Source organism: Sus scrofa, chromosome 12 (genome assembly GCF_054392235.1).
Source record: "Sus scrofa isolate SSC_HxYL_T2T_F1_AM1 chromosome 12, Sscrofa_HxYL_maternal_Yorkshire_Landrace_v2.0, whole genome shotgun sequence".
Taxonomy (NCBI): domain Eukaryota; kingdom Metazoa; phylum Chordata; class Mammalia; order Artiodactyla; family Suidae; genus Sus; species Sus scrofa.
The window spans coordinates 51,740,433-51,766,841 of record NC_139394.1 but is presented as its reverse complement, the minus strand read 5'-3'; the positions used below and the strand labels follow the sequence as shown (position 1 = coordinate 51,766,841).

The window sequence follows — 26,409 nt, the reverse complement described above, 5'->3', positions numbered from 1 at the left end:
AAAAGACAAGACAACCTATGGAATGGGAGAAAATAGTTTTAACCAATGCAACCGACAAGGCTTAACCTCCAAAATATAAAAACAACTTATACAACTCAACAAAACAGCAAGAAAAACACAACTGAAAAATGGGCAGAAGCTCCAAACAGACATTTCTCTGAAGACATATGGATGGCCAACAGGCACATGAAAAAAAAACTCTCACCATCACTAATTATTAGAGAAATGCAAATCAAAACTACAAGGAGGTACCACATCACACTGGTCAGAATGGCCATCATTAATAAGTCTACAAATAACAAATGCTGGAGAGGGTGTGGAGAAAAAGGAACCCTCCTTCACTGCTGCTGGGAATGTAAATTGGTACAACCACTATGAAGAACAGCATGGAGGTTCCTCAGAAAATTAAATAGAGAACTACCATATGATCCAGCAATCCTACTAGGGCATATATCCAGACAAAACTTTCCTTCAAAAAGACGCAGGCACCCCTATGTTCACTGCAGCACTATTCACAATAGCCAAGACATGGAAATAACCTAAGTGTCCATCAAGAGATGAATGGATTAAGAAGATGTGGTATAGATATGCAATGGAATACTACTCAGCCATAAAAAAGAATGAAACAATGCCAAGCACAGCAACATGCATGCCACTACAGATTCTCACACTAAGTCAGAAAGAGAAAGACAAAAACCCTATGATATCACTTGTATGTGGAGACTGAGGTATGGCACAGACGAACCTACCTACAGAACAGAAACAGACTCACAGTCACTGAGAACAGACTTGTGGTTGCCAAGGGGGAGGGGGAGAGAGTGGGATGGACTGGGAGTTTGGGGTTGGTAGATGCAAACTACTGCATTTAGAACGGATAAGCAATGAGGTCCTGCTGTACAGCACAGGGAACTATATCCAGTCACTTGTGATAGAACATGATGGAATATGAGAAAAAGAATGTGTGTATATATGTATAACTGGGTTGCTTTGCTGTACAGCAGAAATTGACAACATTGTAAATCAACGATAACAAAAAATTTTTAAAAACTGCTTATGTGTGCAGTTTATTTCTAAATAAAATCAACATTATATTTTTGAATCCCTATGTATTCTTTAGTGACTTGCTTTTTTTTTTTTTTTCTTTCACTCATTGGGTTTTTACTTCATCCTGTGAAATTCATCTATCTATTCCCCCACAAAAGGACATTTGGGTGGCTTCCAGTTTTTGGCAATCACAACAAATGCTGCTTTGCACACTCTTGGTCACGGGGAGCCGGTGCGAGTGTTCCTCCAGGCTGGACAGTTAGGAGTGGGGTGTGAGGCTGAGGGTCCCGCACAGATGGCGCCCAGGAGGCACCAGGTGCAACACGGAGATGAACCAGCCGGGACTCCTACCGAATGGGGCTCTCTGATTCAGTCTGCAAACAGGGAGCGTGAGGAGCAGGCCCACAACCATGGCACGACCCTCAGGTTGATGCGGGGCAGGAAGCAGACAAAGTTCAAGGGTGAAGAGGATACCAGGTGCTGGGACCCCAAACCAGGTTCAGGCTTGTAAGCAGTCAGGTAACAGTTGGGGCCAGGCTGGGCTTCAGCCGTGGGTGCATTAGCCTCGCTGGGATGGAATGACTTACAAAGGCAAGGCAAGGGGAGCAGGCCAGGGTCCCAGGGTCCCCAGAGAATAGGGGATGTATGCTGGCCCCTGCGGGTGTAACCTCCATTCATCCATCCCGTCTTCCTCCAGGCCCCAAGCCATCCTGGAACAGAAAGGGCGGAGGGCTTATTCCTGAGGGCGGGGGTCCCCAGTGCAGTAGAAATCAGGAGTGGTCTCATGGCAAGAGCGTGTCAGCCAGGGTCTGCACATCCTGTCATGCCACCGAGGGCTGGTCACTTAAGATCTTCTGTGTGGCTGAAAGCTTGGGGCCACAAAGCCCCCCGTCTGGCCCAGATGTGGACCCCAAAACGGTTGGTTCTCTTTTGCTTCCTTTTTTAGCAGCAGGATTTTCTGGCACCGCAGGAGCACACGCGTCGTGAGTCATTTCCTCAGGAGAGGGGCTGGCCAGGCACCACCCAGACCCCAATACCTCCAGCCTCTACTCCCTGGTCTTCACAGGAGAGACACCCGCTGGGGGAAGGGCACAATCATGCCAGCCAATGTCACTGGGCATCTGAAAAACGGGCAGGGGAATCGGATCATCCCACTTTTAATTCAGCTTCATGCAAGAAAATGACCACACTTAGGAGTTCCTGCTGGGGTGCAATGGGATCGGCGGCGTCTTGGAAGCGCTGGGACGCAGGTTTGGTCCCTGGCCTGGCACAGTGGGCTGCGGATCCGGCCTTGCCGCAGCTGAGGCTTAGGTCGCAAGTGTGGCTGGGATCTGATCCCTGGCCCAGGAACTCCATATGCTGCAGGGCAGCCAAAAAAGGGGGAAAAAAAAATGACCACATTCAGATGCTTTCTCTCTAGCTTTTTGCCTCCCTGCCCAGGGCCAGGCAGAGGAGGGTATCAGAGCCGGGAAAACCAGGCCGTGCAGGCCCATCAGAGGGGTGAGAGGGTGGTTGGGGATTGTGTCACACCATCTGGTCACAGAGGCAGTGATACTGATTCACACCCCGTTATTCTCAAGCTTGGTCACACAGCGCACAGGGTTCCCAATCCCGAGAACCCTGAGCACACCAGGGTGGCTGAGTAAGTGGGGGGGGGGCACCCCCAGTGGTGTGACAGTCAAACGCTAGGACCTGTGGGCTCACTCCTGGTGGCCGAGGGCTTCAGACTGGCTCACCTCACCTCCCCCTTACTCCCTTTGGCCAAAGAGCCTCCGAGGACCAACCGCTCCCGCACCTGCCTCAGGGGAACCCAGGACCCTGTGCATGGAAGGCGTGGAGCCGCTGCGCAGGCTCCAAGCTGTTCTGTGAACACACAGGCATCGGCTGTGGCCCCGTCCTGGGCTGCTCCTTCCCGGAGAGCCACGGGCCTCCCCGCTACACCTCCTCCAAGTCTCTGCTCACCTGCCACCTTCCCAAAGAGGCCCCCCGGCCAGTGTCCTCCCCTTTTATTTTTTGCTGTGGTAAAATACGCATGCCATAAAATTCACCACTCTAACCCTCTGTGGGTGTAGAGCCCAGGGGCATGAAGTGCATCCACACGGCTGTGCTACTGTCCCCACCGTCCCTTCCAGACCTCTTTCATCTTCCCAAACCAAACTCTGTGCCCATTAAACATAATGCCTCATTCGCCTCACCCCCAGCCTCTGGCAACCTCCCTTCCACTTTGTCTCTTCTGAATAGGACGATGCTTCGGGCCGCGTATGAATGGAAATCCTACGATATGTGTCCTATTGTGTCCAGCTTATCTCGCTCAGCACAATGTCCTCGAGGTTCTTCTCTGTGGCAGCAGGTGTCAGACTCTGCTTCCTTTGGACGGCTGAATCCCGTGAATAACAGGCAAAGACTGCATTTTGTTTATCCATGCGTCCACTGGTGGACGCTTGGGGTGCATCCATCTTTAGGATCCTACGAATCCTGCTGTAATGAACACGGGTGTACGACCTCTATTTGAGTCTCTGCTTTCAATGCTTGGGTCTACGCCCAGAGGGAGAACTGCTGCATGATGAATTTCTGGAGGGGACGCCATTCTGTTTTCCTTAGCGGTTGCACTGTTTTTACATTCCCAGCATCTGTGCACAGGGTTCAAATTTCTCCGCATCCTCGCCAGCACTTGTTATTTCCTGAGTCTAGATCTCAGCCGTCCTGGAGGATGTGACGCAGCGGCTGGCCTGCTTTGAAGATGGCCCCTCCCGCCCCACCCTGCACCCCACACTCCTGATCGCTTTGCCCTGTTCTCCTCTTTCTTCTTCCCCTGCAACATCTAACACACAAGACCGTTGGCTTATCTATTAGATTGGTTTTGTTTATTGTCTTTTTTCTCCTCCCCTGGTCTCTGCTACACAATAAACTCAAGGCAGAGACCTTTCCAGGGGCCTAAAAACCGTGCCTTGCTCATAGTAAGTACGCGATGACTAGTGGATGAATGAATGAATGGACAGCAGAGGTGTCAGAAGGCGTCTGGGAGGCAGACGTGCTCGGCTCTATCGATTACAGCCTGATGTCTTTGAACAAGCGACCTCTTTTCTCTAAGCCTCAGTTTCCCCGTCTGTCACATGAAGACAATAGCGAATATGTCACTGGGCTCTGGTGCGGATGCGGAGAGCTACTGTCCCGTCGTGGGTTAATGCCTGCAACTCAGCGCCAGACCGGGCTCCCCGCTGCAGTGGTGGGACACGGGGCTCAGCGCGGACTGCAGCACAGCAGTGAGGAAGTCAGCCCGTCCTGCATGAGGCAGCATCTTAGAGAGGAAAGTTCTCTGTCCCGGGCACGGATACAGGCTCAGGTAGGCACCCCACGAAAGGAGACCACTCTGCCTGCCCATGGAGGACGGGGGGCTGGTGGGTCCCAGGACCCTCCTCCTGCTGCCACTTCCATGTACAGGCAATGCCGGGGTCTGCACCTATCGTGGCTCCACCTGTAGCATGTGAGTGGTGACAAACACACCCAGGAAGTGTGACCATCCGGGTGCCCTGGGGCCACAGCCACAGCAGCCCTGAGCAAGCCAGACACGGAGGGTGGGGACCTCAGGCAGCCACCCGCCCCGCATGCCTAAGCGCCAGCCACCCACTCCTGATGGCACCCACGGGCCTCCGGAGGGGGGCCCTCTGGCAAAGCTGTTTGCAGCAAAACTCCAAACCGCAAGTAACAGCAGGGCCAGCAGAGAACCAGCGTGGGGAAGCAGATGGCAGCTCGCGGTGAGCACAAGCTGCCCGCCCGGGAGGCAGGTGCCACGAGGATGCTGGGCTCGGCTGGCATGGCTGCTTCCCACGGGCACCGGCTGGGAGCGAGGGAGCCCCTGGTTCTCCCGGCCTCTCGCAGGCTTGTGCCACAGAGGACTCTCCTCAGGGGCCCTAACTGGGGTATTGGTCACCCTGTGTGTGTTTCGGTGGGGGGGGGGCAGGGTGAGATGATGTCAAAACCATCGTGTGAAGCCACTTTCCTGCTCCGCAAATTCCTCCTGCAGTCAGTCAACACTCAGGAGAGAGGGGCCCGAGGCAGGAATACGGACCCAGCATCAGGGGGCACAGCGGGACCCTGGCTGGGGCCATTTGCAGTGAGACTTCAGGGAAATCAACTCCCCCCCCCCCCGCGCCCCCCACCCCGTGTGCTGGGAAAAGGTTCTAAAGTGATCTAAACAAGGAACCGGCGTTCCTCCTCTGGAAACGTCTCTTTCAATCAGCAAACCTTTCCCGAGCACCTTTTATAGGCAAAGCACTGTGGGAAACACAGTAAGTGCTGGTACAGCCCGGCCTCCGCCGCCGAGTTCTCATCAGGATGCGGGGAAAGCTGAAAGCGCGAGGGCAGAGCGGATGCTGAGCGGAGGGGCACGCTCAAATTACATGCCTCAGTTTCCAATTACTTACAAATTGGCCTTCTCCCCTTTCGAGCTCATGCCTCTCAGAAAACACCTCCATCCTCAAAGAAGGCTTTCTACCCCAAAGGTACCTTTACGGCTGGAGGAACAGTTTCTAGAATCCTGAAGAGTATGGATTCCAATGAACTTTCTCACTGGTAACAGTTGTGAGTGAGTCACTCTGATGTTATGCTTGTTTTTGTTTGTTTGTGTGTTTGCTTGTTTAAATGAATGGCAATTAAAGGCCAAACCATCAATGACATGAATTTCCGGCTTGCAACATGCTGTGTTTGGAAGCCCCCGACGCAGTCGGACCCAAGCTCGCACCGTCACATCCAAGAAAGCACGTGAGAAAAGGGCAGGCAAGCGCAGCAAGGAAGGGACCTGACCTTCAACCGAGAGTCAGTCCCTCTGTGAAAACAGGCCAGTGAGATGGACGAAATGGGTGTCCCTGGTCCGCCCTGCCTGGCCGTGATGAGGGTGCAGGGTCTGAAGCCCCCCCGGGGTGGCCTTCCTGGCACGGCATGTCCGCAGGTTTCTGGTGCCACACAGGGGCTGTTTCTCCTCCTCCGATTTGGTCTTTACAGATGGGAGACAGACGCCCAGAAAATAACTAGGCAGGAGTGGGAAGGAGCTGGCAACGGTGAGCTGCACCCGGGAAGGTAGATTTTCTTAGGGAGACCTCAAGCTCCATGGGAGAGCGGGGAGAGCGGAGAGGCCACAGGTTTCCAAGTCCTCCCTAGTGCTGATGGCCAGAGGGCTAGGTTGCGGGGAAGTCAAGGTACCTCCTCCATGGAGCAAAATCCCAGATGAAGGAAAGATGCTGTGAGTGGCGCTCGAGCTGCCTTTGACAAATGCTGAGCCGGCAGAGCTCATAGCTTCAGAAGGGGGATGAAGGCACAGGTGCAGCCTCCAAGACCCAACAGGGGCAACCACCAACGTCAGATGCAGGCAGGGGTTTGGGGGGGTGGGGCAGGAGTAAGTGACGTGGAAGAAAAGCTTTAAGATTTTTCCAAATGCGAAGTAACTAACAAGAGATTAACTGCCAAAATTTATGAACACCTCCTGCAGCGCAATACCACAAAAACAAACAACCCCATCAAAAATGGGCACAAGATCTAAACAGACAGTTCTCAAAGCAGACATACAGATGGCTGAAAAACACATGAAAAGATGTTCAACACCACTCATTATTAGAGAGATGCAAATCAAAACCACAATGAGGTACCACCTTACACCAGCCAGAATGGCCATCATCCAAAAGTCTACAAACAATAAGTGCTGGAGAGGGTGTGGAGAAAAAGGAACCCTAGTACACTGTTGGTGGGATTGTAAATTGGTGCAACCACTGTGAGAAACAGGATGGAGATTCCTCAGAAAACTCAAAATAGAACGACCATTTGATCCAGCAATCCCACTCCTGGGCATCTATCCCAGAGAAAACCATGACTCGAAAAGACACATGTACTCCAATGTTCATTGCAGCACTATTTGCAACAGCCAAGACATGGAAACAACCTAAATGTCCATCGACAGAGGAGTGGATAAAGAAGATGTAGTACATATACACAATGGAATATTACTCAGCCATTAAAAGGAAAGAAATAATGGGATTTGCAGCAACATGGATGGACTTAGAAATTATGAGACGTGAAGTTAGACAGTGAGACACTGACATCACATGCTATCACTAATATGTGGAATCTAAAAAAGGATGCAGGAGTTCCTGTCGTGGCTCAGTGGAAACAAATCTGACTAGCAACTGTGAGGGCGCCGGTTCGATCCCTGGCCTCACTTAGTGGGTTAAGGATCTGGCATTGCCATGAGCTGTGGTATAGGTCACAGGTGCGGCTTGGATCTGGCATTGCTGTGCCTGTGGTTTAGGTCAGTGGCTACAGCTCCAATTCGACCCCTAGTCTGGGAACCTCCATGTGCCGTGCGTGCAGCTCTAAAAAGACAAAAAAAAAAAAGAACCCAATGAACTTCTTTGCAAAACAGATACTGACTCACACACTTTGAAAAACTTATGGTTTCTAAAGGAAACAGGTTGGTGGGGGTGGGGAGATGGGCTGGGGGTTTGGGGTGGAAATGCTCTAAAATTGGGTTGTGATGACTGCTGTACAACTCTAAATGCAATAAAATTCATGGAGTTACAAAAAGAAAAGCAACATATTGAAACCCCCTAGCATGAAAAGAAAAGGATTTTTCCGAATGGAGGGAAAAATGAAAATGACTTGGTAGAAGATGATGAATGGAAATGCACTCTTCAAGTTCAGTGTGCTCCCAAGAAGAAACCAGAGTAGTTTGGGAACAAAGCAACAAGCAAAAACATAATTGAAAAGCTCTCCTGAACTGAAGATCCAAATATGTTTGACCTAGACGAAAACCAACGAAAATGACCCAGGCATACCCTGACAAAATCTTTAATCGCCAAATATAGATACAAATAACCCGAGCAGGTTACTTAAAGGGGAATTAAAAGCATAAGCCTGGCTTCAGACTCCCCCCACCCCAGACCTTCTCTGTTCTTGCCTTCACAGCTACTTTAGGCTGTGTCCGCCAAGGCTGCCTTCTCCGGTTCCCCGGTTCTCAGCTTGGACATCACCTGCTGCGTCTGTTTGTTGCTTACAGTGCATCCTGGAAACTGTCTTCTGGTTCCCAAGGTCTTTCTTGGGGTTCCTCAGGTGTGAGTGATGTGCTATTTACCTGGTCCACTGAGGGCTGTTGCGTTCCCTTTTCTGTGTCTTTAAATCGTGAACATATATCAGAGTTTATTCATTTGCCAACAAGGGAGCCAGAGATTGGGAATGCACTCTTCAAGTTAAAAATGCTCCCACGGGATCAGAGAGCACGCTCGTTCACAGCGGGAATGGAAACGAGGTGGGGACGGGCGCGGGGAGGCCGAGTGCTTACACAAACAGCTGGTTTGATTAGGTAAAGACTATAGTTTCCTGTGGTCACAGGAACATCCTACTCAAGGCAGCTGGTGTAGTGCACATCAGAGGCCATGGACCCCAGGCTGTGGGAGTACCTAACAAGGACGAAAACTATAAACAGTTAATAAGAAGCAAATGATAAGGAAAGCCTCTGTGGCTATTAGTGGGAATGACAAGATTTACTGCTCTAAAAAATTACTGAAGTATCATTCAACTGAGTTTTAAAATTCATTAATAACATTCTTCATTTTTAGAAATGAAAATGGCTCATTTGGTTCTTTCTTTTTTTTTCTTTCTTTTTTTTTTTTTTTTGCTTTTTAGGGCTGCGCCCACAGCATATAGAAGTTCTCAGGCTAAGGGCTGAATCAGAGCTGCAGCTGCCAGCCTACACCACAGCCACAGCAACGCCGGATCCTTAACCCACTGAGCGAGGCCAGGGATTGAATCCACGTCCTCATGGGTACTAGTTGGATTTGCTTCTCCTGAGTCACGACGATGGGAACTCCCAGTTTATTTGGCTCTTTTTCAAACTTGTTCACTCTTTGTTCAAAGGCCCTATTTATTCAGTTTGGTTTCCATTCCTTCTCTTAGCTCTTTTACCTAATTTAAAAACGTAGTATGTATATTTTTTTCACAGTTTCACTATTACCGCTAATTCTCTGGGCACCAATTCTCCTAGTTGTTACAGTTGCTGACTCTCCCTCATGGTGGCTCTTTTCACTGTGTGACTGGTTAGATGATAGAAGCCAAACCACAGAATTCTGAGTGGGAAAGATTGTGATTGAACTGTATCATCTGTCAGTCACTGTCTTTTTTTGTATAAAGGTAACAGCTATTAACAGATAGCAAAAGACTCAGAAAACACACTGTCCACATGTCATCATTTAAGATCACCTATAGCAGTGAACTGTAAATCAAAAAGCATGAACTCAAGGGTCAAGAAGAGGTAATATAAACACTGTGCCCTTCTAAGTATCCATTCTGAGGACATAATCTCAAATGCAGGCAAGGAGTTATGCACACAGATACATAAAGCATTTAGCAACGAGAGGGAAAAAAGGAAATAACTCAGATGGCCTAAATTAGAAAAATATTCATATGACAGAATGTTTACAAAGAGTTATTGATTATACTGAGAACTGCTGACGATAGAGTGTTAATTTTAAAAGAGCGCTTCAACAGTATAAAGAGAAAGACACGGAAAAAAGACAGAAAGTAATTACGCCAAAATGTCAACAGTGATTATCTCTGGATGGCAAGTTTATGGATTTCCAGGGTGTGTATTTCTTTATGCCTTCTACACATTGGGAATGTCAATGATTCATATTAACTTTATAATGAGAAAAAGGAAAATGTATATAATATTTTTTAAAATGAAAACTTCTAAGGGTAACAATAATCAAGAACTTAAATGTCTGGGGTAATATTAAATAAGAGGAAATGGCACGATTCTAACTCTGACATTATAGTCTATAATATATTCTTAACACAGCAGCCAGAGTATCCTTTAAAAATTGGCAGTGGAGTTCCCTGGTGGCTTAGTAGGTTAAGGATCCAGCGCTGTCTCTCCTGTGGCATGGGTTCCATCCTTGGCTTGGGAAGTTCTATATGCTGCAGGTGCAGCTCAAACCCCCCCCCAAAAAAAAACCCCAAAAAACTGGGGGAAGAAGGAGTTCCCCAGTGGTCTAGGGGTTAGGACTTGGGGCATTCATTGCTATAGCCTGGATTCCATCCCTGGTCTGGGAACTGAGATCCCACATCGAGCTGCTGCACATTGTAGCCGAAAAAAAAAAAAAAAAAAAGGTGGGGGGAAGACCCTCCCCATGGGTATTCCAGACCCTCCAAAGGGTCCCTGTGTCACACAGTAAAAGCTGAAGTCCTCACAAGGGTCTACAAGGACCAACATGATCTGACCCCGTGCCAAGTCTCTGACGTCCTCTCCTGAACCTGACTTTGCTCCAGCCACACTGTTCTTGCAGTTCCTCAAACCTACCAAAGGCCCACCTGCCTCAGGGCCTTTGCACTTGCAGTGCCCTCTACTTGGAATGCTATCTGTCTACACAGCCACAGAGCGTGTTTCAGACCTCCACTCAAATATCATTTTGTCAGTGGGCCCTTCCCTGAGCCCTGTATAAAACAGCAGCTACCCACTGTCATCACCCCTTCCCCCTGTCCCCTGAGCACTTTTTCAGCATCAGTGACACAGCAGAATGTACTTGACTGCATTTGTGATATCCATCTCCCATGAGAAGAGCTCTTTTGCGTGGCGCCTAGGAGATGCTCAATAAAGACGCATTGCATGCCCGAACAAATAAATGCAGTAGATTGTAAACGCCTCAAGAGCAGAGGGGCCGAGGCTGACATCACTGCATCCCCAAAGCGCACAAACAGGCAGCAGTGCCAACCTGACAGCCCCAGGGACATGTAACCAGCATTTGATTCACTTCCAGAAAAAAAATACTCAACAATCACAGCCAAAGTGATGGAAGTGAAACGTCAAACGGAAAGGAAGATAAGAGTGTCTGGGCAGAGGAGTATGAGAGTTCCCATCAGAAAATTTGAATTCTTCCATTGGGACATGGTTTTTGCTGCAGGACAGAATTCCACGTTTTTATCACAGATTCAGAACCAGCTCTAGGCAGCACTTAAAATGACATTTCAAATGCTCTTTCTATTTAGCTATCTCTCTGTTGTGATTAGATATTTTCTCCAAAGGAAAAAAAAAAAAAAGGCATTAGGAAACCAAATATCCTGTCACTTTCACCCCAAAAACAGGCAGGAAAATGCAGCAGCTGGTAATGGCACCCATAGGCACCCAGATTCATAGACACATGTCCTTCTGAGCCCGTCCACGCTCCTAAACCTGCACAGGCCACCTGGTCCTGCAGAGAGGACACGCCACCCTTGATCTTGCTCGGTTTTATCGGCCTCTAGAAATTCAAGGACAAATTGATAACATAGTTCGCAGCTTTATATTCTTTGCCTGAGGAAAGATAAGAAAATGCACCCTAAGCTATTTCAGACTTTTCTGGGCATCGGGACACTCTGGAGATTAGGACAGGCTGGTGGGGGGCGCTGTCCACGGTAGCGCAGGACAATTGTGAGGTTAACTCATCGGGGGGAGGTTGGATGGGGGCACCTGCCCACCCCCAGGCCCTCCACTGAATCATGACACGTGCTAAATTCGTCTTTCCTTTCACCACCTCCTTTTCCTTGACAATGCTCTGTCCTCCCACAGCTCAGCCGTCTTTTCATCCTGTTAAGGTGTCTCCCACGAGGTACCGTTTTAAGGAATTTTCTCCTCTTGTGCGTATCGGCATTGCAAAGGGGACACCAACCCCGACCCCCACCCACCTTGAAGACCACAAAGACCTCAAGTTCAAAGGGGGGGAGAGAGGGGGCCCGTCTAACAGGGGTGAAGCGCCTATGCGGGCTGGACATTCTGTACCTCTTGCATATTGTCATGCAATTCTTGCAGCAACTGCGTGCAATCATCGTCTCCATTTCAGGCTGAGAAATCAGGGCCTCCAGGCGACACAGAGTAGAACCTTAGTGCATTTGGAGGCCCCGCCTGCTGTCCCTTCCCCTGTTCCAATGACGCAGCAGTGATACAGGAAAAGAGCTTAACAAGTAAGCTCAACTCTGCTCAGAAACAAGACATAGGGGTGCCCGTTGTGGCTCAGCAGGTTTAGAACCTGACATAGTATCTGTGAGGATGCAGGTTCAATCCGTGGGCTTGCTCAGCAGGTTAAGGATCTAGTGTTGCCACAAGCTGTGGTCGCAGATGTAGCTCGGATCTGGAGTTGCTGTGGTTGTGGCGTGGGCCTCAGCTGCAGCTTCGATTTGACCCCTGGCCAGGTAACTTCCATATGCCACAAGTGGGGCCGTAAAAACAACCAAACCAAGCAAAGTAAGATACATATCTCAATGGATCAGAAGCACCAGAGAGTTACTATTTTGAGGGGCCGAAGGCACGGCCGGCTGAGCTCAGGGTCCAGAGCAGATAGAAGCAGCTAGAAGACTGGTTTTCCCAGGTACGGGATCTCCAAGTTTCTGGTGGGAGGCAGGGGACCAGAATCAGAGTCCTGGAAAACGGGCTGGCGAAGGCATTTCCTACCTGGGAAAGGAGGCTGAAAAAAGCAGAGGTACCACCCTCCCGCCCTTCCAAGACAAAGGCTTATCTAAAAATACGAACAGTGAAGGAAGCTGGAAGAAGCACACACACAGCCAGGGCCTGGCCAGACTGCCCGTGAACTTGACAATCGGCTTCAGAAATAATCCCGGGATCACTGGGGACACGCAGCTCATCGCTCACCCGAGACAGCTGGCCCTGCACCCGGGGACCCAGGACCCGGGCGGAGGCAACGCAAAGTCGCTCGGCAAGAAGAGCTGGGTGGAGGGATGAGCAGGGAGAGAGAGAGAGAGAGAGAGAGAGAGAAACTGACTCCTGCTCGAGATGCGCGGAAAAAGGCGAATTCCAACACGCCCAGGACAGCGGCCGTCGAGAGAGACAACCACCATCCCAAAGACAGAATGAGCTGCAGGCGGTACTGAAGAACCGACCCGGAAAGTATCTCAGAAAGATAAGGAAACGGTCAGGAAAGCTCAGCTGGGAGCCACGGAGGATGGAGGGAGAGGCCTGGAAAGGTATCGCACCGGGTGGCCAGGGGAGGCAACTTGGATGGCGGGACAGCAGTGTCGGAGGACCTCGTAGCTGAGGATGGCCCATCGCCAGAGACATCTCGCGGGTCCTCAGATGAAAGGCGCATGTTCATCACCAGGCAGTAAAAAAAATAATAAACCCAGGGGCACCCTCCCTCTCCCCGACTCCCTCTGCTCCCGAAATCCCTGTCCCGTGCCCTTCCCCTGGGGCTGCCCGTCAGTGGTCTCCACTCTTCGGGCCCTGCTTCCGATCTTGGTCCAGGGAGGAAGGCCCTGGGGTTAGGAGATGTGGGTTCGAACCCCGCCCCCATCCGGTACTGCCTCAATCCTCGCCGAGGCTTGATTCCTTCCCTTAAAATGGGATCTGAACTAGAATGATAGACACTTAGAACCAGAAAGGACTCTGGGGGTGGTGCCATCCCAGCCGACCCTGGCTGTGTTAGTTAGTTCCGAACCCCTCCCCGCTGACTAGCTGGGCGCCTACAAGATACTTAACCTCTCATGTCTCCACTTCCCATCAGTAAAAGGGCATAAGAATAGCACCCACCTATGGGGCTGTCTCAGGGTGAAAGGAATTCACATGTGTACAGAACTTGGCACCGTGCTCGGCGCGTAGGAAACCTTCAACCTGGAGCAGCCGTTTCTGCGATTATCCTCAGAGCCCCCCCCAAAACGCTGCCTGCACCGACACCCAGTGCAAGGGGCTCCCCACTGAAACCACGGGCCCAGGGCATAGCAGAACCACAGCCCACTGCCAGCCGTGCAGTGGGGAACGGGCAAGCCAACCAGCTGCCCCTCTGCAGCCTTGTCCCGGCTGCCCCGGCCCGGCCCTCCGTGCCCTTCTGAGACACCCCTCGGCGACCGACCATGAACGGCCCCCGGTTCAAGCAGGCCCCACGCCCACCCCAGCCCCCCGCCCCCACCCCGGGGCCCTGGTTACCCTACCTCTCTCTGCTCACTGCAGATCTTACACAGCCACAGGGGCCGCTTCTGGCCGGGGGAGGCCTCGATCCCACATTTGGTGCAGACTTTCTACAAGAGAGAGGACACGGGAATGTAAACACTCAGCCGCTTCCTTAGCCGAGGGGCTGGGAACACGGCACCCAGGGAGCCCTTTGGCATCTTCCGAGGGGGCGCCTTGGCTTCGGGCCACAAGGGCCCATAACCCAAAGTGTGCAGATCATCTGCAGCCCGTAGCTGGCTTGGGGGTACCACGGACGTGCCTATGCACGGATCTCCGTGGTATAAATTCACCCCCACAAGCACGTCGGTTGGGATCACATCAAAAAAAAAAAAAAAAAGCTTGCTGAGAGTCACAGCTGCATTCCTTTCAATAGCAAAGAACTGGAAACCACCCAAACACCCTATACCAGAGGCAGATCCAGGCAAACACGGCTGAATATGATACGATTCCTGTGCCGGTCCCAGGAAATATGGGCAGGAAGCGATGTTATTCAATAAAGGAAACCTACAACCATGCAAAACACTCCCTTGTGTGCCTCACAAAGTGAGATGATGACACATACAGTGAGAAATACCAGCCACAGCTTGAGCGCTTCCTTGGGGCCAAGCCCCTTCATCTAACAGTCCCCGGAACCCTATTCCATAGTTACGAGGCCCATTTTACAGGCCTCGAGAATTTGCTCAAGTTCACACAGCAAGTAAGCAGTGGACTCAGGTCTGCCTCCAGAGCCGCTCGCTCCGTAACTGCCTCCGGACGCAGCAGTCGCCAGAACCTACTTGCTGCAGTGTTGTTCCTTCTGCAGGGATGCTTAAGCTCATAGCTTCTAAATCCGTATTTTGCTTCCCTGAAACGCACAGCCACAAGCAGGGGTGAGAAAAGCCAGATGAAACGCCCCCGGAGGCAGAGGGGAAACCCGGTGGGGCTGAGCCTTGCTCCTGGCTAACCCTGATCCCAGCCCCGCCCACCTTCCTTAGAGACCAGTCTAATCCATTTCTCTGCGGGTCAGGGGCTGGGGGCTGGGGAATCTTCCCAGCCTCCCCCTTCTGAGGGAAGGCTGGATCTGTTGCCTGGCCTTTTCTGCAGGCTGCCAACTGAGCAAGGAGCACACCTCTCTGCAGAGAGGGAAATGTCACCAACTTGGCTTCCCAGAGCCTGTTGTCACCGCCTGATTGGGCGGCTGAGCTGGAGGAAGCGGGGAGCCAGTCGTTGGCAGAAGGGAAGCTATGATCCATTCGCGAGGGGGTGTGCATTTGCTTCCATTAGACACTCAGGTACAATAAATGTCACTTGTCTTTGAGCTCTCCAAACACACCGTCATCTGCTCCCAGGTCCCGTCCCTCTGGGTGGTCGGGAAAGTCCATCCCAGAGCTGTTTCGGCCCAGCTCTCTCGAAGGCCCCAGGCTTCGGATCTTGGGAAGTGCAGTACGTCTGGGAAGGGGCCCTGGGTGCTGTTGGGCTGCTCATGGCCGGCCCTGCCGCTCTCTCTCAGCTCCCAGGGTCCCTCGAAGGGGGAAGGAGCCTGGCTACTTCTGCACCAGTCCCGGGGTTTAGCCTATCAGAGGACCAGCAGCCTGTCCCCATGCAGCCCAAAGCTGTCATCCCTGACCTGGTCTGGAGGCTGCCCCTCTCACTGGGGCTGCCTCTCACCCCAACCCTTCTATCTCTGGGACAGGGGTCCCCATAAGCCCGTAAGATGGGCCTCCCGTGAGTGCCTGTCGTGGCTCAGTGGAATGAACCCAGCTAGTATCCATGAGGATGCAGATTCAATCCCTCACTTCGCTCATTGGGTTAAGGATCTGGCATTGCCCTGAGCTGTGGTGTAGGTCACAGATGTGGCTTGGATCCTGCATTGCTGTGGCGTAGGCCGGTGGCTGCAATCCCATTTCTATCCCTAGCCTGGGAACTTCCACGTGCCATGGGTGCAGCCCTGAAAAGGAAAAAAAAAGATGGGCCTCCATAAACACACCCCTCCCCCATGGGGTAAAGCGAGGAAGGAGGGGCTGAAGCCAGTCGGCTGTGGTCTCTGCTCTTTCCCACGATCCCGTGTAGACAGCGCACGTGGGAAAGTGAGTGGAGCCATCTTAGAGGCAAGGTTTTCCTCCTGCATTTTCCACACGCTTGTAGGGTTCGATGACAGCTTGCCCTCCAAGCTCGCAGCATGCCCTGCCCTCTCCTGAGGTGGCTGAATGAGACGATGGTGCTGGAATCAGGAGAGAAGTCCAGCTGCTCCCATTTATTGAGCACCAGACCCTATCACCCTGGCAACAGAGTGTGAAGGAGGCGGTTGTCATGATGTCCATTATATGGATGAAGAAACTGGAGCTCAGGGATGCTGAAGACTTGCCCGTGGTCCCGCGGGAAGGTAGCGACAATCAGGATTTGGGTGACCCCTTCTTCCAGAGCTCAGGAGAGCTGAGCACCCATGTGGGACACAGCCCTGCCTTGGGAGGGCAGGCAAGGCTCAGTCCCTGGTCAGCCTGCCTGCCTGCCCAGGCCAAGGGGTATGTCTGGCTGCCTTGTAGAAGTGACATTTAAGCGGGGTTTGAAGGCTGGGCGTGCACCTGCCTTTGATAAATAGTGTCTGATTGATCATCTGGGCAGGGAGAGAAACCAGGGGACAGCACCTGAAAGCTGCGTCCTGTCTTCTACCCACAGAGCACGGCACACAGAACCACCTGACCTGGGGGCAGGAGCCGTGTGGACCAGTCGCCCTCCAGAGGCTGGGTCAAAGGCTGGTCAGCTTGGTGGGGGAGGGGTGGGTGGTATCCCCCACCTGTTCCTTCCTCCCCCTTCCCCTGCGGGGTGCTGGGAGCAGGTGGCACGACAGGGTACCCTCCTGAGCCCATAGGCGGCCCCGTTTTCAGGCTATGAGCCCTCATGGGTGGAACCCAGGGCAGTTCTGCCATCTCTTGGTTGTCTTTATGCACCTGCAGCGTCTCTGGCTGGGGAATCCGGGCCAGCGGAAAGAGAACATGCCCCAGTTTAAAGAATACATACTTGCTGCTACCAAATCTCGATCAATAAGAGAATAACAAGAGAATAACAAGCCTTTTCCCCTTATGGGTTTGGTCTTTGTTCCCAGGTTCCAACAAAGAAAATTAAGTAGGTAGTATTTTTTTTTTTTTTTTTTTAAGGGCTGAACTCTTGCAGCACATGGAGGCTCCCAGGCTAGGGGTTGAATTGGAGCTGTAGCCACCGGCCTACACCACAGCCACAGCAACACGAGATCCGAGCCTGATCTGTGACCTACACCACAGCTCACGGCAATGCTGGATCCTTAACCCACTGAGCGAGGCCAGGGATTGAACCTGCGTCCTCATGGATACTAGTCAGATTTGATTCAGCTGAGCCGCGACGGGAACTCCAAGTAAGTAGTATTTTTCAAAGCCAGTGAGAGAGAGCGTGAGCCAGGTGCACCATCAGCTCAGGGCAAAGGGAACACTGCACAGCCGTGTGGAGGACGGCTGGGCCTGGGGGTGGCCGCTTTGCTTCCCTGCCGAGCGGGCTTCCACTGAGCGGAATTGCCCCCGGCGTGTAAGCACTGGCTTCCCAGGCTTGGCTGCCTCTTGCTTCTTGCAGCCGGGAACAGCGACTTGAATGTGAAACAAACCAAGTCTAGCTTCTGGGCCTGACTCAGATGCTCCATGCATTCCTTTTGAAAACTTACATCCCAGGTTCGAGCATGCACGGGAGAGGCGGTGACTCAGGGTGTAGCACCTGTGACATGCACCTGCCTTTTACTTTTTGTTTGTTATGTTTTTTGGCCGTATCCATGGCATGTGGAAGATCCCGGACCAGGGACTGAACCCGTGCCACAGCAGTGACCCAAGTCACTAGAGTGACAATGCCGGATCCTTCACCGGCTGCACCACAAGTGACCTTTGCACCTGCCATTGAGATGCAACCTCGGACCTGTTACTAATTTTCTCTGAACTTCATTTCCTTGGCCTTAAAATGGTGGTGAGAGGCAGGCTTATGCCATAGTGGGGAAGTTCCGGGAAGGTGATTCCCGACTGTGCCCAGCACAGGACACGGTAAGGAGCAGGCAACAACCAGCTGACTCAGGGAACCATGCCACACCCATCGGTTACATCAGCTGAAACCCCAGAATCATCCTCGACCCTCCTCTCTCTTAGGCCCACCTGAACAACCTATCTCCAAGAACCCTAAGTCTCACTCCAACTGCCAGGGCCCTTCCGCCCCTCTCCCCGTCCACACCGCCGTCTCTGGGCTGGCCCCACAGCCCCGCCCCACTTTGGCCAGCCTCCAGTTGGTTCCTGCCATGGAAGCCAGAGTGGTCTTTTCTTTTTCTTTTTTTTTTTTTTTTTGTCTTTTTGCCATTTCTTGGGCCGCTCCCGCGGCATATGGAGGTTCCCAGGCTAGGGGTCTAATCGGAGCTGTAGCCACCGGCCTACGCCAGAGCCACAGCAGTGCAGGATCCGAGCCACGTCTATGACCTACACCACAGCTCACAGCAACACCGGATCCTTAACCCACTGAGCAAGGGCAGGGATCAAACCCGCAACCTCATGGTTCCTAGTTGGATTCATTAACCACTGCGCCGTGACGGGAACTCCCAGAGTGGTCTTTTCAGGATGCAAATCGAATCATGTCCTACCTCCCATCCTAGCCGGTTGAAGAGCCTCCAGAGACTTTCTGGATGAAGGCCGCCCCCTCCCACATGGTGCGTGAGGCCTGCGCAGGCCAGACCTACATCCTTGTGGTCTCAGCTCACGCCACTCTCCCTCTACCCAGCGCCCCGCTCTCTGCTCTCCCAGCCCCAGCCACGTCTGCCTGACTTTAGTCTCTGGTCCCCAATCTGCTTTTCTGCCATCAGACCTTGGGGTGTGCTGCTCTGTCTCAGATGCACTTGATCCTTATGTGTCTCTGCAGCCTTCGGACTTTAGCAAAAGCACCACTTCTTCAGGGACGCCTTCCCTGATTTCTTGCCCAGTTGGAGCTTTCCTAACAGGCTGCTGCCTCCTCTCCTCCACCCGCAGAGCCTACCCGTGTGGCTGTCTAACCCCACTTTCCCTACAAGGTTGTCGACTCCCAGAGGGCAAGGCCATATCTGTTTCTGTTCACCTTCCTATTTCCAGAATCTGGCACAATGATTTTTTGTGGAATAAATGAATGAACAAATGAGAGTTACTTGTAACAGTACAGCCGAGAAGGCAAGATATTGTCCCTTCTGGAATGTGCCCATCTGCTGGTGGCTGGGGGTGGGGAGGGGAGGGGGCACAGACACAGGTAACACTCACTCGGAGCAGGGGGCGGGGGTGTCCCACCTACACCGAGTGATGCTGACTGTTGGGGTGACTGGACATCAGACAGGGGGAAGCCTGGTCTGGGGTGAAGATGGAGCATCCAGGAAGTCACAGGATGGCTGCCTGGTGGGCTCCCTCTTAGCCTGTGGGGCCTGAATCCCGGCTGGCCTGGCCACAGAGGAAATGACACTGAGGTCCTTCGCTAAGGGTTTGGGGGGACAGAGATGCATGTCCCACCCTCCCTGTGACCTCTCCTGCCTGCCTCCCCAGGGGGCATCCGAAAGCCCACCTGTGTGCACAGAGACTTGATCCAAGGTCAGTGGGGGCTGGCCTCCACTTCCTCCTTCTCCAGGCCACGTTGGTCACCCCAAGACTCCCTGGGACCTCGACCTCACCATCCAACATCACCGCCTTCCACTTCTCTGACTCTGGGCCAGAGTCAGAGGCAGGACAAGGTCTGGGGGACCACAGAGCTGGGGCTCCTCCCTCCTAGGCCAGCCTTTACCTCACCGTGAGCCTCTGATCCCATTCATGCAGAGCTCCCCATGCTTCGTGGCAGGGATCCCAAGATGCCGCCGATGAGAGCGGGTGCGGTACCCGTGCGGGGCGGGGGGATGCTTGCAGCCCTTGGAAATGGCCCCCCCAGAGCACTTAGTACCCGGGAATCAGCCACACCCCCTCACAGGCCCTGAAGGCTTTGCTGTATCATCATCCATCACTCAGAACGCGGTTTCCCGATGCTCAGCCAACCACAAAAAGATGAAATTGGGCTCAAATGTTCCATACAAGGAGGCCAGGAAAACATACGCTGTGCTGCAGGAATGAGTCATGGAGACAGTTAATTCGAAAATATTGGTTGCTTCGACTCAACGAGCATTTATTCAACACTGGAGAGGAGGCACCATTGTGGGAGCGAGGAGGATGAACGAGGATGAACCTCGTTAACCCTTTGCCCTTAACGAGGCTCCCCTCAAGCAGAGGAGCTGATGAACAAGCAGAAGTCCTCGGGAAAAGGTCTTGCCCCAGAGTCCTCACCAACTGCCCCTTGTAGGTGAGACGGAATCTCATGGGGCACCAGGCGCCAGGGATGCTCATGGAGTGGCCCACCCCCACCCCACCGCCCCAGGGAAGCCGGGGAAGGACACGCTAGGTCCAGACAATCACAGCACTGGCATGAAGCAGCGTGAAGAGGTCAGCCCAGAGGTGTGCGTTTCACGCCACCCAGTGCACTCCTGAGACTAGAACGTGAAATCTTCGCCCAAGAAAAATCTGTCTTTTGGAGCAAGGGACGTGGCCATAAAAATGATGACCACGTAAACGGAAAAAGTGGTAGTAATCACAATGGAACTGCATATTTACTGACATGGCCAAGGACGCCAAGAAATTAAGTTTAAAAACCACGTTACAAGCAGAAAGCCTGGTCTGATTCTCTTCCACATAAATATGGGTTTGTGCCTGTGGCTCTCTGTGAAAGATGCACAGCAAAATACCTGGAAGGAGACCAGCTGAAATGTAAATCGAACTGTGCTAAGTCAAAATCCATTTTAAATGGGTGAGCAGGATTCCTGGTTCAAAGGGAGCTTGTGCTAAATGTTTTGGGAAACCGCTTATCTCAAGTTCATTGTTTTGTCTTTTTAGGGTTGCACCTGCTGCAGCATATGGAAGTTCCCAGGCTAGGGGTGGAATTGGAGATGCGGCTGCTGGCCTACACCACAGCCACAGCAACGCCAGATCTGAGCTGCATCCTCGACCTACGCCGCAGCTTGCGGCAATACCGGATCCTTAACCCACTGAGGGAGGCCAGGGATCGAACCTGCATCCTTATGGATACCAGTCAGGTTCTTCACCTGCTGAGTCACAATGAGAACTCCTCAACTTCGTTTTTTGGACCAGATCTGGATTTTGTGGGTCAGGATGGATTAAAGAAGCCGAAAGCACATACCCAAGTTGAAGGGAGACAGGATTTATTAAAGTGTGGCTCAAAGGCAGATAGTCAGCCCTGGCACCAGCTTCCCCCAACCAGACCCCCACAGATGATGTCAATGGTTCCCTCTGCCCCCCCTGATCACAGGCTCAGCCCTGCTCAACCCTGAGACAGCATCAGCCAGGCTCGGAGATGCACCACCAGCCCTGGTGGGCAGGGGGTGCAGGGGCTAGAAATGGCCTCCTTGCTGTAGAGAGACTCAGGATCTGAAACCCAGGTTCTGCTGCCAAATGACTTTAACTCCTTTAGATCGTGGTGTACCTATTAGAAATATTTATATACTGTGTTGAACACTGATGCTGCAGCATGCACCCAGCTAGCTGTTTTATGTAGAATCTCATTTAGTTTTCATAATCACCCTAGGAAGTGGTATTATTGTCCTAGTTTCATAAACGAGGAATCCAGGGCTTGAGGCTAATAACTTGACCACGGGGAGCTGGGATGTGAACCCCGTGCTGTCTGAGCCCCCAGGTTTCTGCCCAGACAAGAGACTCAGCCAAGCCTTCATCTTCTCCCAGCGGCTCAAGGGAAGGCAGGGCGGGCTCCCTACCCCCACCCCGAACTCCAGACAAGGTCAAACCTCAGGTGATGGAGGGAAGAGCCAGGTCCTTGTTCTGTTCACTGGGACACGGCCAGGGGACCAGCGGGGCTGAGGGCGTGCTGACCGGAGCCCATCCTGCCGCCAATACTGAGTCACCAGGGCCCAATGACGCACAGTCAAGAATGCCAGCCACCTGCTGCTTGGTCTGAGACAGAAGCCAGAAGGCGTCCAGAGAAGAATTTCAGAAGGAAGACAAGTCCCTCTGTGCTTCCTCCCTAGGGTCAGCCTTCCTCCATCCTGGCTGCAGGGGGGTGGGGGGGCAGGTGAATGGACCCATGCGGGGCTGGGCCTCCACCTCCCGCAGGCCTCTGGAAGGCTGCGGCACCTCCTCTGAGCGAGGGCCACCTGCTAACCCCAGCAGCCCCCAGCGGCCAGCCACCTCTCCCAGCCGAACAGCAGCACTGCCGATTTCAGGATTAGCTTCCAAAACACCCCCTCCCTCCACCTGCCACTCGCCACAGTCAACTCGGCGTCTTGAGGGGGGGGAAAAGGCAATGGGAGAAGCTCTAGAGGAACATTCATGAGCGCAGAATAAGAAATCATGCCTTGGAGGTGGCTGTGGATCAAGCCTGTGCTCGCGTCCCATTGCAGGTCCGATGGGGGCCTGGGTGCACTGTGCGTCTGAACGGCGGACCGCGTACACCGCTTCTGGGACGGGGGCCTGGGTGCTTCGGGCAGGATGAAGCTGCCTCTCCACTCCCACCCGCCCCTGTTAGCCCTTCCTGGTCCTGGTTCTCCTCAGCATCATTCTCAACATGGAGACTCAGAGTTCCCGCTGTGGCACAACGGGATCAGCAGCGTCTTGGGAGCGCTGGGACACAGGTTCGACCCCTGGCCTGACATGGTGGGGAAAGGATCCAAACGCTGCGGGTGAGGAGGCAACCGCGGCTCCGATCTGACCCCTGGCCCAGGGGCTCCGTGGGCCATGGGGCGGCCAAGAAAGAAAACAAACAACAGCAACAACCAGAGACGCCGTGCTTGGCTTCTGCCTCTTTTCCAGTCAAACACAGGAAACAGAGATTTGGGCTGTCTTGGCCCCCGGGGACATGCAGGGTCGGGGACCGGAGAGTGAGTGGAGGCAGCCGAGGCTGCAAGCGACAGTTTGGGCAAAGGAAGGGAGACAGTGACTCTGAAGCCGAGAGGGAGCCCATCTGACAACGTACGATCAAAGGGGGACCCCGTGAGACACGGCCCCGGGTCTCCGGGCCTTCACTCCTTCGTTCAGCAGCATCTGTGCGGGACACGGTGGGCGTGTGATCTGCGCTCAGCGTGGGGTCGAGAAGGGCCCACGACAGCCCCTCGGGGGCGGGGGGGGGGAAGACATTCAAACGCCGGCCCACGTGGACGGAGCCCTAAGTTTGCCAAGACTGAAGAGCAACGACAAAGACACCGAGAGGAGAGGAGACAAGCACAAAACGTGGAAGGGACAACGGGCTGGATGTGACAGGCAGGCACGGTTCCTCGAGCCGGTTGGTCTCAGACAAAAGGCCCAGTGTGGCCCCCGAGGCTGCGGCGGGCCCCTCCCGGCACGTGCTCGCGTGTCCTGCCACGGCCCCCCATCTGTGACTCTACCGGGGGTCCCTCTCTTTTGAAGGCGTGTCAGACCTTCCAGGGCCGAGGACAGGACACTCGGAAAGAGAAAAGCACCTTCCACAGTGGGCTTGTGTGTTTTCAAACATACAATGTCATTCTGAAATTTCGAACAGCAGGACAAAGCAGGAACAGTTTCCACATTTATCAGAAGGGAGCCTGGGTTTTGAAAAGCTAAGCCACGCTGCTCCCAAGTCTTGATGGAGGGGCCTGGTCAGGCGGCCGGGTGGGGGGCTCCGCACTCGTCCCTAAAAGACACCGAAGGGGACCTTGGGTTTCATGGGGCCTTGTGCGGGGACAGGCAATAGCCGACTGTCCCCGGGGTGTGTGTGAGGATAGAAATCAGTGTGTCAGCCACAGAAAGGGGGCAGGGACATGCTAGGATTGGGATTAGCAGACGCACGCAGATAAATGACGGGGAACTCTACTCAGTGGCTTATAAAAACCTGTAATGGAAAAGAATCCAAAACAGGACATATACATATATAACTCAACACTTTGCTATACTCGTGAAACACGGTACACCAACTATACATCAATAATAATAACAGGCGTTCCTGTCGTGGCTCAGTGGTTAACAAATCTGACTAGTATCCATGAGGACACGGGTTCGATCCCTGGCCTTGCTCAGTGGGTTAAGGATCCAGTGTTGCCGTGAGCTGCGGCGTAGGTCGCAGACACGGCTCAGATCCCAGTTGCTGTGGCTGTGGGGTAGGCCAGCAGCTGTAGCTCCTGTTGGACCCCTAGCCTGGGAGCCTCCATATGCCGTGGGTGTGGTCCTGAAAAAAAAAAAAAACACAAAAGGCAATAATAATGATAAAGAAATCAATGGATGTAAGGAAACTGTTCTATCGGAGGTTCTCAGACACAACCCACTGAAAATCTCCCCGGCCCCTGGTCTCTGAGGCCACCTGTCCAGGGAGGAAGCCTGGGGTGAGCAGAGGCCTTCAGCACCTCAGGGCTGCCTAAGCTCTGAACACTGCCCACTCCCTGCCGCCTGGCTCCCACCGGTCCTTCAGGAACTGGATTCCTGGAGGCCTCACTGATTCCTTCCAGCCCAAAGGGACAGAACGCCTCAATCCTGAAACCGACAGGGCAGGGGCCACGGCTGAGCTCGACAAGCCCTCCAGCCGCGGGGCTGCAGGTCCACGTGGCTACATCTGCCTCCCTGGGGGATGACACTCGGGCCAGCGGTCTCCCAGGACCCCCACGCCACCAGGTCACATGCCGGCCGGGGCACTCTGGCTGGGAGGGAGTCGGGGCAGAGGAGGGCCCGGGAGGGGGCGGGAGGGTGGCCGTGGAGGAGGCGGCTCCCAGACTCATGCTCCCTGTCGCGCACTTACTTAGAGCTACAGCTCAGAGTAATGCCTGTAGTCACCATATACTGAGCACTTAGTCCACGCGTGGCACTGAGCACAGCGCTGAACACACAGTATCATCATCACATTTAATCTCCTTCATGTTCACAACAGCCCCGAAGGGAGGTGTTAGGATCTGAACATCTCGGATGATGGATCAGAAGCCCAGAGATCTTGGGTGGCTTGGCTAAGTGTATGTCACCAGGTGGTGGCAGAGCCAGGATGGGGACCCAGGTTCATCGTCACAAAAGCAAGAGCTTATATAACATGTCCTGTGTGCTGGGCACGGCAGGAACGCTTCCCACGGATTAGTCACTCAGCAATGACGCACTGGGGCAGACAGCGCGGGCAGTCTGTCCAAGGTCACGCAGGGACAGCAACTGGGGGGCCGGGCTGGGGTCTTGCCTCTAATCCATGCCCTCTATGACCCGCACGCTAGTTGAAAAGGATGCTAACGGGGCCCAGGAATGGATGCCACTGAGAGAGAGGAAGTGGACGGGGCTCTGCTTGAGACAGCGGCCGTCTGCAGATATGGTGGCCCGCTTGCTGAGACAGACCCTGGCCAGCCTGGGAACGTGAACTCAGGGAATTAAAGGCCCAGAGAGAGCCGGCTCTGGCCTCCCCCAGCCAGGCTCTGGTTGCATAACCCCCCTCTGTTTTCCCGAGGCACTGGGCCGGGGCCTCCCACAGGCAATTTCTCACCCAGAGGCGTGCCTGCCACCTGGTAGCCACCTGGCCCGGGTTCTGTTACAGGAGTCTGGCTCTTGGATCTCAGAGCCACAGGCAAGGGAGAGGCTGGATCATTGCGGTTTTTTGGTGCACATATCCAGTGTCCTGAAAATACCCTGCCCCTCTCAGCAGTGCCCTAGTGAGGGCTACAGGTGAGCCTGGCTCCTCTGTGGCCGCCACAAAGTCGCATCTTGGAGAGGGGGCCAGGCAAGGAGCCCTTGGCCAGGGGTGCTGGGCAGACCCTAGCTCAAAAATTCTATGGTGACCAGCCTGGGGGCCGGCCCCTAAAGACACTGAAGTCGCAGGCCTATTTTTGAAAGTCTGAAGTCTGTGTGGGAAGGTGAGGTTGGGGCCTCCTGAGAACCTTCACCATCCCACCTCCTAGAATTTGGGGGACAGCAACTTAGCCGCAGGTTGGGCCAATGATGTCAAGAGCATTCAGCAAATACCTTCTGAGGTCCTGCTGTTACTGGGTCCTGACTAGGCGGAGAACACGGCAAGGCTCACGGGCTGAGGGCACAGAGATAAGACAGTGGATGCACACCTACTTAAGAACCTTCCTCTTGGGCTGCTAACTCTCCAGCCTCGACAAGCCCACCACTCCAGCCCCCAAAGCCTCCCAGTATTCTGGCAACACTCTAGGCACTTCCATACCTCCATGGTCTTGCCCAGGCTGTGCCTCATGGCTAGCAAACTCCTATGCATCCTTCAGGAACGAGTCAAATGTCTCTTCCTCCGTGACGCCTTCCTCGATTTCCCTCTCAGGGGAAGCATGAGTTACTTCCTCCTGTGTGCTCCCCATATGGGCTGACATCTCTAGAGGGGTGTTAACTGCATCCTACAGAACTTGTCTCTCCCAT

At 53.3% G+C, this 26,409-nt stretch overlaps 1 protein-coding gene across 44 annotated transcripts in view; it reads right to left on the bottom strand.

Annotated features, from left to right (window-relative positions):
- RPH3AL (rabphilin 3A like (without C2 domains)) overlaps positions 1-26,409 on the bottom strand; it is a 171,775-nt gene that overhangs the window by 43,420 nt on the left and 101,946 nt on the right. For 34 of the 44 annotated variants that reach the window (XR_014821590.1, XR_014821588.1, XR_014821592.1 and 31 more), the window contains one exon: positions 14,002-14,088. The exons of the other annotated variants lie outside the window; for them this stretch is intronic. Coding sequence is in view for 30 of the 34 variants with exons in the window: in XM_021067539.2 (XP_020923198.2) it covers positions 14,002-14,088 (87 nt within the window). In the remaining 4 variants the exon portion in view is untranslated. The remainder of the gene's footprint in view (positions 1-14,001; positions 14,089-26,409) is intronic. 44 annotated transcript variants of the gene reach the window in all.